This window comes from Anopheles coustani, chromosome 2 (genome assembly GCF_943734705.1).
Source record: "Anopheles coustani chromosome 2, idAnoCousDA_361_x.2, whole genome shotgun sequence".
NCBI classification, from domain to species: Eukaryota; Metazoa; Arthropoda; class Insecta; order Diptera; family Culicidae; genus Anopheles; species Anopheles coustani.
The window spans coordinates 46,329,591-46,341,237 of NC_071289.1; the positions used below are offsets into that span (position 1 = coordinate 46,329,591).

The 11,647-nt window shown below is 40.7% G+C and overlaps 2 protein-coding genes across 3 annotated transcripts in view; both read left to right on the forward strand.

Moving 5' to 3' along the window:
- The window catches only part of LOC131262536 (xaa-Pro dipeptidase), an 80,668-nt gene extending 72,625 nt beyond the window's left edge, over positions 1-8,043 (forward strand). Inside the window, exons 7-9 of the mRNA XM_058264570.1 lie at positions 6,723-7,437; positions 7,501-7,652; positions 7,840-8,043. Of these exons, the coding sequence (XP_058120553.1) occupies positions 6,723-7,437; positions 7,501-7,652; positions 7,840-7,873 (901 nt within the window). The 3' untranslated portion in view covers positions 7,874-8,043. The remainder of the gene's footprint in view (positions 1-6,722; positions 7,438-7,500; positions 7,653-7,839) is intronic.
- On the forward strand, positions 3,562-5,727 carry LOC131262523 (FAST kinase domain-containing protein 3, mitochondrial-like). 2 transcript variants are annotated; one of them, XM_058264548.1, is made up of 2 exons: positions 3,562-4,961; positions 5,118-5,727. In XM_058264548.1, the coding sequence occupies exons 1-2, from the start codon at positions 3,605-3,607 to the stop codon at positions 5,654-5,656; spliced, it is 1,896 nt and encodes a 631-aa protein (XP_058120531.1). In that variant the 5' UTR covers positions 3,562-3,604; the 3' UTR covers positions 5,657-5,727. The 2 variants fall into 2 exon arrangements, with proteins under 2 accessions (XP_058120531.1, XP_058120530.1); XM_058264547.1 differs by having other exon boundaries at positions 3,562-5,727.
- Positions 8,044-11,647: the final 3,604 nt, after the last annotated feature.

Here is an 11,647-nt window from a genome sequence, read left to right on the forward strand (position 1 = left end):
AATGATATGAATGGTGTATGTGTTCGATGCATGCATGGGGATTGTTTTGATTGCGGAATGAAATTGCGTGAAGCTAATGGAATGAAATTGCTTGCATGAAACTAAGTAATTTCTTTATTTGTCGTTTTCCTTCTTCATTTTCTTTGTTATTCGTACGTTTTACTATAGAATTGAATGAAAGAAAGAACTACATTAAAATAACGATTAAAAATGTATGAATTGCAATGGGTTGAAATATGGTAGTACTGCGTTATCACATTAGCACAACAACCGCAATAAATCCGTTAATCGCTGTATGCATGTTGTACGGGTTGATTAAGGTAAATTCAATTTACGTATGCTCGTGTCAGCTTGAGTAAAGGTTCATCGGATTTCGGTTCAAAGAAGTGAGCCAAAGCCTTTGGTTAATAATCGCCATTCACATTATTGAAACAAACAGAACCGTCCAGCGATTGCTACTAATTTCGAACGCTTGTAAATCTGGAGACCGCTACATTGCTCAGCAATCAGCTGTGCCAATAACATAGAAAAAAAATCATAACACATACAAACAAACACAGGTCCAATAAGAGTGAAAAAGATAGCACATTTGAGGCATGCTCTTTTTGCACACAGCAGAAAGCATTGAAAGAGAATCCTCAACACGCATACAATGCATATGCCTTCCGCTTCACGCACACCTTCAACCGGTTTTTATTCCGGGTTAACAGCAAATGCATGACCCAATGAGGAAGAAAGAGTCATGGCATAGCATCAATAGCAGCTATCTCGATCTTGTCCACAGTAGAGTTTCGTGGAGATTGGATTCTCCCTACCTCTCGCCTGTAAAATGAACTGATTCGAGCAAAACCGTTCGCTGGGAACTTTGGTTGTACAGTGTAACTCGGGGTCCACACTGCAGCGCGACGTCCCGTTTCAAAAGTAGCCCAGTTTCGGCAGAGCAATCGCACAAGCCAAGCGCGACAGAGGTAGGGGAGTATGTGGAAATATGTATCAAATTGGGACGCAAACTCGGCTAAAATTTTTTGTTGAATTTTGAGGTAGTAATGCATGATATTTGTTTAGCTACGTATTTTATGCACCCTGAGTGAGTTTGCTGCTTCTACATTTGAAATTCACTGAGAAAACCACCTAAAACAACCATCGACGATATTTTGCCCCACCGTAGGAGGTATATATTTCTCCGTCATCTCCTACTTATTGAGAGCAGTTTGTTTACGTTTCGGCACCTGAAAACACTTTGGTAAAAATATCAATTAAAACGGAGTTTGATAACTGAATTTCATTTGTGAATGCTAATAATAAGTAGTACAACGAAAAATCCGATGTTTCGTGGAGAATATTGCTAGTTTTGTTCGCGTTTGTTTTTCGGTTTGTTTACGTTTTGTCCAGCGTCGGTTTGTTATCGTTTCGAATTGACATTTGACAAGAACTAGCGTGACGTCGCGTTTTTCGCTGTTTCTACACTAGCGCGATTTGTGGGACATTTTTTTTGTATGGAGTTCGGCCGCCTGTCAGGCGACGTCGCGTTTCGTGACGGGACGCCGCGCTGTAGTGTGGACCCCGAGTAACCGTCCGTCCACACGGCGCTGCGACAATTCTGCGACCGATTTGTGCTCACCGGAAGTGTCAAAGTAATCAAAAGTAGCCCAAGTCGGCCATCTTGCATGTCAAAAGTGTCGCAGAAACTCCCGCCGGCACTGGGTCGCAGCGTTGAACGCACTATTTACTACGTTTCAACAGATTTTGCACGCGCACACGGACTTGACAATCGCGTTCCGAGAAAATTGAACACAACCAACGTTAAAGTCGATAGAAGTGCTTTTGATCATCGACTTGGGTATCGGTTTTATTACGTTTGTTTTTTTATGTTATTTGTAAACAAAAAATAAATTCCAGAATAAAATTCTTTCTAGTCGAAAGAAAACGTATACGGATAACGGACATATTGAAAAGTTTGAACAATACTTAAGCGCTTCCAAAACTATGCTTTTAACGTTTACTTTTTTTTACATTAATGTTTTTGACTTTCTAGAATGCTTAGCCATGTAATGATTCCCCAAAATATGCCATAGGGCGCATTTACATTGAAGTTATTATTTACATTCATACATTTTAATACAATAGTTGATTAAAAAACGGATTAAAAACATGAATTAATACGTCAGTATATTTATTTACTATATTAAAGCTCCTTTTCGTCGAACAAACCGGCGTTACTTGTTTTTACATTGATGCTGTTGACTTTCTAGAATAATAAAAATATGCTATATGCATTTTCATGACAATTATTATTTACATTCTTTCATTTTAACACAATAAGTAAATTAAAAAACGCAATAGAAACATGAATTAGTACGCCAGTATATTTATTTACTATATCAAAACTCCTTCTCGTCGAACAAACCACGACAATGACCATTTTTACATACGAATACAGTCTGTTCTCGAGTTACGCGGTTCTCGACTTACGCGGATTCGGAGATACGCGGTTTTCAAAATTTGACAGTAGATTGGGTTTATTACATCGATTTAAATTCCTGAGATGAACAACCACACGAATAAATATATAAATTACACATTTGCATAACTTACGCTTTTTATTTCGTTTGTTGTAATTTATGTTGTTTGAATACGCTTGCATTGCATTCATATTAATGAACAAAGAAAATTTTTGAATATTCTATGATACATGTACACAAGAGCTCGATCTCTTAACTCCTAGTATAAACTATGTGTCAAGCAATATTCGAGATACGCGGATTTCTCTGGTCCCAATTATCCGCGTAACTCGGGAACAGACTGTAACGGTATTTTTGTAATGTCGCAGAAAGTTGCGACGAAAACGTTGGCCAGATTGTCCAACGCTGCGACCCAGTGCCGGCGGGAGTTTCTGCGACACTTTTGACATGCAAGATGGCCGACTTGGGCTACTTTTGATTACTTTGACACTTCCGGTGAGCACAAATCGGTCGCAGAAATCCCGGTCGCAGAATTGTCGCAGCGCCGTGTGGACGGACGGTAAGGTTAACCGTGGAGTAACAGATGGAAACGATGTATATCGATAGGCATTAAAAACCGGGCACAGTGATTTTTATTTGTAACACTTTCTTTAGACATTCTCAATGGAGAGTCATATTTTAAACAAAAAACATTCGTTAAAAATGTAGATCGGGTCTTGGTTACAATGAGTAACTCCACGGAATTGAACCAAATCGAGTCCCAAACAAATGTGATTCAAACCCAAGCGAATCAAAACTGATCCGAATCCGTGTAATGGGATCCAATCCTGTAGAATCGGTCAAGCGATCGAGTCTTCCAGTCTTCTGAATCCCGATTCGTCCAACACACCTTAAGGTGTGTTGCTGCAATTGCAGCTGTGGTAAATAAACTTCGTTGCTTCAACCATTGCACTGTTTTCACATGCACTTGTACAGTTGAGAGATTAAGTTTTCGATCATTGGTTGATCTTTGCAAAAGAAATGTATTCAGATAAGCTTGTTTTTATGCAGTAATTGTTTGGTCCGTCAGCAGGGGTTAAGAAGCTTCCCAAATTGCAACATTGTGAAATCAGAGTGCTTTTTCTTTTACATAATAATTCAGGATGTCTCGTTGCATTTGGAGTTCTCTGTCGTCACATCGACTGGCTGGAGTTATCTGTACATCAACAGAGAATTTCTTTCCGCGGTTCCAAAACCGTGTGTGCAAATTTTCATCGAAAGATTCGAGCGATGAGCCTCCAACAAGAACACCGAATAATAATGCAAATAGTCAATCAACTGACGTCAAGAAACGAGTGAGGAATAATGTTATGATACTTGTACAACAAGGCTGCGATATTCAAGAACTGCCAGTAGTCGTTCGTAAGATTGGAGAAAACGAATTTGCGTCTTTTGTATCGGATACTATCTTTGGAACGCGATCTCACCCAGTAACAGATGTGCTGCAAATTACAAATGCTACAAATTACTTGCAGGCTACCAATGGCTGGAAGGATTCAGACATGGAATTTATGGATACGTCGATCAACGGTGTAGTTACAATCTTGGATGCGATGGAGAAAAACATGCCCAACGGTGTATACTATAAAAAAATCGCAAACAAGGTTGTTGAAAAAATTCTCGAGGTTGCCGATGAGCATGAACTGAAAACGTTGGGAAAAAGCGCGACATTCGAGCGGTTTATCAACTGTACCGTATATTATGCTGACTCGAGCTTAATTTTACAACTGCTGCATGCGCTAGGAAGCTGCGTGGAAATGTCCAAAATCATCGACATATTGGCTAACGAGCTGGTTTATCGTTGTTCGGAGAACGCACTTTCGGTAAAGGAATGTTGTAATGCGATCGAAGTGCTCGCCAGATCCCAACTACACGAAATGGCGGAAAAGTTCTGGTGCGGACTGATCGATAAGGAAAAGCTTATCACAGAGCAGAATGTGGAATTAATATTTGCGATTCTCCCTCATCTGAAGATCAGTAGGCGGGCCGTTTTGACAGTATTGGAAAAACGTGTCCAGCAACTCTGGTGGCAGATGGGATCGGATGCTTCGATAAAGGTACTTCAAACGCTTGTAGATTGTAAATTATCATCTTACCGTATTATGCAAACCCAATCACGGTGGCTCAATACGAATATACATGCGTTGTCAGAGGATGACCTCGGTGCAATAGTGGAATCATTCACCAATTTGGGCTATTCGGACGCGCTAATCGAGCGAGCCATCGAACGATACATGAAAGCAAAAGGCGTCAAAGTTAGGTCACAGAATCTGATTATCACGATAGTACGCCACTGCGAACAGTTTCGGCTTCGTAACAGGCACATATTGAACGGATGCAGTGAGTTTTTTATCGCTAACTTCAGCCAGGTAGAATGTGCTAGCCTGAAGTCTTTCTTTTGTCCATTCGCCTATCTGGACTACGTACCGGTTAATGCAGACAAATTTTTTGACACCCTGAGTATGTACATCGATTTAAATTTTGTCAAATTTCATCCTGCTGATATAATCCATATTGTATTTGGTTTCCTGTGCCTTGAACGGTATCCGCTCAACTTCGTGAATCGCATTTTCAATCCATACTTTCTCGACGCACTGCACTCGAGGACGCCACCAGAATGGCTGGACAATATTCGCGGTAAACTGAAGGTGTTTGATACTGGACTGACACTAGAATGTCCAGCGTATGATGGTCCCTTGCTGCCACGAGATCATTCAGCAAAGGCCGTTTTCTACGATGGACGCATTAAGCGTATCGTTAACTATGTCACAACCGAGCTGGAAGAACTTGCTGGAGGACCGGAATGTATTACCAAGTTTGCAGTATTACAGCATTTGCCCGTCAACTCAATCTATCTGGTCGATGTCATCTTCCATCCCGCTGAGATGGGTAATGTGTTTTCAATAAATATGATGAAGGAAAGGAATATTAACGTGGCCGTGTTGGTGCACTTACCGGAATTTTATGATAGCACTGGCAATTACCTGATCGGCCCTCAGGTTATGCGAATACGGCATCTAAGACGACTTGGTTTGAAAGTGGTGACTTTGCAGTTTGATGTATTATACAAAATGAAGATTCATCCAAAGCAACTGCGTCGTTATTTGGTGGAGCGCATGCAAACGGCTCTCGATGCTCTACCGCCACCGACTTAATATTAATGGGATGTGCACAATTTTCTTTGTTTGTGAATTTTAGATATTCAAACTCAATATAGAATAAGAAATTATTAACAGGTGTTAACCACCGTGTTTTAGTAAGAAAGTTCCGAAAGGGGTTGCAGTTTCAATTGACTGGATCATATGGCAAAGCGATCTTGATTAAAATTCGTTATTCGAACAGATTCAATTGGGAATATTTTTTGAAAAGAATCTACTTTTAACATGCTTAAGTTACTTTCATATAACATTAAAATAGAAAACGAATGCAAATTTACCTGGAAAACCCAAAAAAATGGGAGAAACCCCCCACGCCCCTCTGTTTAACGCACGTGGTTAAAATTGACCCGCTTAACCGTACCAAGTCTGTTTTTGACTGCTCGAGCATCTTGTTTAACTACCACGTCTCCATTCCTTCCTCACGACGATTACAAAGTCTAACAAACTCGATTTTGTAATGGGATTCCTCTCGGTCTGCTTTCGTTTATTGTGATCTAGTATTTAATTAGATTTATATCCCACGTGGCAAACATTGCATTGAATAACTGACCAACAAAATGAGTCCACACTAAATATTTAATACTTTTAATTAGCATAATTAATAACGCGAAAGGGAACCGCGACAACCGATCGTTAACGCCGCTTAGAAATTCGTTGTATGAGCACTGGGGCTCAGCACCTTGACGGCGTGGGTTCGAATCCCAACCGTGACCGGACCCTCCTTAGTACGAGAGGACTGACTATCCACGTATACAAAGGGAAGTCGTGACAGTACGACAAGTCATACAGTCGTGACCCCAAGGCGAAGAAGAATACCGCAAAAAACGAAACATGTTGATGATTTATGTTAACCGTTTTGTAGGAGGGATAATAATCAATCATATCATAGATTCGGATGAAGATTTGTTGATAGTCTTTAATCATTGTATCATATAAATGTAATTTTTATGAAATTATCGAATCGATTGTTAAAGGGGTACATTGGTCATGGATTAAATGAACTAAATATTAATATATTTTTAAAAATTACCTTTCACTCATCCTTATTTCGGATCATTTTCAGCCGCGTCTTAAAGTCTCCCGCTGAAATAGAAGTTCTGCGATATGTAGCACGCGTCTCATCAGAGGCGCACAAGGCGGTCATGAAGGCGATACGGCCGGGTATGTACGAATACCAGGCGGAAGCCGAATTCCTACGCTATTCTTACGCGGTTGGTGGTTGCCGCCACGTATCGTACACCTGTATCTGCGGGGTCGGCACAAACTCGGCTATTTTGCATTACGGACACGCCGGCTCTCCTAACGACTGCGCCATACGCGATGGTGACATGTGCCTGTTTGATATGGGCGCCAATTATGGTGGATACGCCGCGGATATTACATGTAGCTTTCCTGCAAATGGTAAGTTCACTGCCGACCAAAAGTTGATCTATAACGCGGTTCTGGCCGCGCGTAATGCAGTTTGCGGTGCTGCACGGCAGGGGGTTTCGTGGGTTGATATGCATCTTCTGGCCAACCGAGTGATGCTCGAGGAGATGCGCAAGGGGCAACTGCTGCAAGGCGACATAGAGGAGATGATGGAAGCGGGCTTGAATGCCATTTTCCAACCCCACGGACTTGGGCACTTTTTGGGGCTGGATGTGCATGACGTTGGCGGATATCTGCCACATTGTCCGCAACGAGCAACCAAAGCGGGCATCAATCGTCTACGTACGGCACGCACCTTGATGGCAGGAATGTATTTGACCATCGAACCGGGTTGTTACTTCATTGAACCGGTAAGCGTTTTTCGACTTCCGACATCTACATTTGCTACACTAACAGTATTTTGCATCTTTCAGCTGCTCAACAAAGCGTATGCGGATCCTGAGATGAGTAAATTTCTAGTTAAAGAAAATCTGGATCGTTTCCGCAATTTTGGCGGGGTGCGCATCGAAGATGATGTATTGATCACGGAAACAGGCATAGAGAACTTCACGCTTGTTCCAAGAACGTAAGTAGCGATCTAACCTTGAATACGTTGGGCAACAAATTATTTTTCGCTGAGATTATCGAATTGAAAAAACACTGTGAGACTATCCTTTCCTTCGTTTTCAAACTACAAGAAAATCAGTCTCTAGCTCAACGTAGCTTTGCAAATAACCAGTTTTTCTTTTTTCTTGTTTCATTCTTTTCACAAGGGTGGAGGAAATTGAAGCCTGGATGACAAAATGAATAGCCAACGGCACCGGACGGTTTGAGAAACAGTTGGAGATGTTAAAAATAAATACTTTAGGGTGGAGGGTACGGTTTTTTCTTTATTATTATAGAGTTCAATCATTGCAATATTGTTTTTATATCCCTTTGAATAAATGATTATATGCATTGATAATTCTATAAAGTACCCCTGTATAATAATTTGTGGGAACATTTTGAATACGTAAATAAAGAAACTTTTACATCACCATGGTAACTCATTAAACAGCATAATTACAAACATCAGAATACACCTTTTACCACTGTTTAGCGCGATGGCCAAGGTCTTTTGTGACATTGTCCAAAACATTAATACGATCGCCGGAGCTATTAAGATAACGCAAGCGTCGTTTAGCAACTCCATCCAAAGCATTTAGATGATAGCAGACCCTTCTAAGATAATGGGAGCACCCTTAGCGCGTTGGCCGCACCTATTAGACCGTTCGCCGCACCTTTCAGCGGCAGTCATTTTTCCGAGCCTTTCGTGAGCTCGTTTGTTCAAAGAGTTGATTGTAGAGGTGGATGCTTCATTTCGTGGTTTGCATTTTCCGTTACGTATCAATATTTTCGAATATTTTTTGTTTAGCTGGTAAGTTCTTTGAATTTCAAGAGAAATGCTTTCTAATTATTTTAAAGGAAACTATTCATTTTCCAACATTTTTCGAGCAGTAAAATTCCGATATCTTTCTAAATTGATATAGATGACATGTCAACGCAAAATTCTTCGCGTTGATTCATCTGCAAAACCATTAATGTGATAGAACAATCCTCTTCGATCAAAGCTTGTATGATGATGAAATGATTTTGGGCCATTTAGATTTTGCTGCAGACCTCCCTGTTTGCCTACTTTTACAATTCAGGGGTTAGCCTATTTTGTGATACTTTCCGTTTACGCCACTCGGTGGCTCGGAAGTGGAAAGACAGAAACGAAGAGAGTGCATGAACATGAAACACACTGGCGGACTGATACTGATGTGTAGTGGTTGGGGCGAAATAGGAAGAGATGCACCGAGTCAGAGAAAGAGATAGGAAGAGGAACGCGGGTGTTAGCCAAAAAACGGGCGAAATTGAGAGAGAAGGACCGAATAAGAGGAAGACAGAGGGACCGGCGTCGGCGAGCTGATAAAGCGCGAGCTCGATTGCGGGCGACAGTCTTGTGGTAGACCTTGAAGAGGACAGTCTTGTGGTTGACTTTGACGAGTTCAGTGGTGCGAAAATAAAAAAGAAAAGAAAGTAATAAAAAAGTAGTCTTGTGGTTGACTTTGATGAGTTCGGTGGTGCAAAAATAAAAAAAAGAAAAGAAAGTAATAAAAAAAGATAAAAAATAGAAGAAATAATGTCTGGCGATCACGACATGATGGACCAACGCTGGCGGACTGACACCGATCGATTGACGAGACTCATGGATTCGTCAGTTCCTAGGGACCGACGTGGCGTGAACGGAAACTTCACCGTCTGTCCCCAGGGACTGACATGGCGGTTAACGTGTTAAGGAATATTCGCATGATTGTACAAACCGTATACGTATCAAAATAATTTTCCTACGGTTTACTGTGTTCAATTCAAAGTACCTATTGTCTTTTTTCTTGACGAATAGACGACGAATATTCCTTGCAAAACCACCAGAACACCATCTCGTCATCGCGCATACCTTAATATCAGTGGCGTCTCGACCACCTGAGCAACCTGTGCACTGCACAGTCATGAATGTATAAAAAGAATCACAAATTTTTTTGTTTAGTTATGCTATTGTAATTTTCACCCGCAATAGTTGCGTTCAATATCTACTTAACGCTTTACAACGCTGCGCTGGTGAGCCTTCGCTCCGCTTACTGAAAATCTATACTTGACCCAACACTAGCGATGGCCAAGGCGCTTAGTGACGCCGTCCAAAACATTAATACGATCGCCGGAGCTATTAAGACTGCGCGAGCGCCGTTTAGCAACTCCATCCAAAGCATTAAAAAGATGACAGACCCTTCTAACTCGGGGTCCACACTACAGCGCGACGTCCCGTCATGAAACGCGACGTCACCTGACAGGCGGCTCGGGCGTGGACCCCGAGTAAGATAATGGGAGCACCCTTTGCGGGTTGACCGCACCTATTAGACCGTTCGCCGCACCTTTTAGCGGCAGTCATTTTTCCGAGCCTTTTGTGAGCGCTTTTGTTCAAAGAGTAGATTGTAGAGGTGGATGCTTCATTTCGCGATTTGAATTTTCCGTTTTTTTTTCAAATAGAGATTTACTAGAAAATTGATACTCAATTAAAAAGGATAATACTTTGAAAACATTAAATCATAGTTTAAGGTATCCGGCGCGCGCATTCGGTTTCCTTTTGATCATGTGGCCCTTTTTAGGAAATGTATACCAACCCCATGCACTACATCCATAAAGTCAGTACACACCAGGCTAAAGCAGAAACAAAAGCCATCCACTTTGTGAGGTATTTTATAAAAGTAAAAATTAGGGTTTGTTCTCTGCATTGAACGCTGAAAATAGTGTTGTGCTATGTAGTTTAAGTGTAGCTGAATGAACTATGATCTTCATCAATGAATCAAGAAAATGGATTATTTTATCATTCTGAAACATCACCAATAACCTACCGTTAAGAAATTGAGCTTGTTTCGTGACTACGTCCTCCAGCGGGACAACGATACAAACCTCGCTTAGTATGTTCGGTACTAGCATTGAATAATGTCTATATAAGCAAACCAAAACATCGTCCCAAATCACTGGACCTCAATCCCATACCACATTTATAGTGGAGCATGTCCAATTACAGCGACCGACCAATGCCAAGGTACAAAAGAGAACTGAAATCCGCGATGCCAGATACATGATATAGTATACCGTCATTGCACTATGGAGCAAAAAGAGCAAATTGCCGGGATAAATTCGGAATCAAATGTTTTGCAATTTTTTCATTGTAATATCGTGTAATACTATTATATTACACGAAATTATGATGTTTCTGGACAATCCCGCCAGGTGGCACTGCAAAAACCACATATTTTTTTACTTTTCTATGGGTGCATTTTTTTTCAATCTTTTTTTTACATTAACTTAAAGATTTTTTTTAGTTTAATATAAAACAAACTAAATTTACCACAAACTTTCATTCAAAATATTGTTATCTGGAAAATAATTGATATTTAACGCGGACAAAACTTCTGAACTATTCTGAGCTTGTACCATCATATTCTTGGTTTTGAATTGGCTCTGTTACTATTTGAGGAGCTGTAATCTACGAAGAATGTTTTTACTGCGTCTGGGTATGGGATTTGTTTTTTATTTTTCAACGATTTAGACAGATATATTGTTGAAATGTATGGATCGGATGATTGTAATGCTCTCATAAAAATGTCTTTAATATTGTTTATTGTTTATAAACATTAATATTGATATTTAATATTGAATTCTTGTGACATTTTAGGGCATGTTCTCTTCTATCCCTTCTGTATATTTTATTTCTACCTTCTGCTGCTTCCTCTCCTAAGGATCCCAATGGACCTGGGGCATTTACAATTAGTTCATCTACATGCGCAAGAACTTTATGGACAGTATAAGGCATTTTGTATCAATTGTAATGATGTATGTACAACATGTATGTGTCTTTGCAATATAGACTAACAGTTTTTGGATTTAAAGGCTGTGAACAGTTGATGAGGGGGTCCGCGACAGCCCCCCGATAGAAAATCGGCCCATGAGCGCCGGGGCTCACCACCTCGACGGCGTGGGTTCGAATCCCAACCG

Coding starts and splice junctions, on each gene's coding strand:
- LOC131262523 (XM_058264547.1), top strand. CDS start 3,605: ATGTCTCGTTGCATTTGGAGTTCTCTGTCGTCACATCGACTGGCTGGA.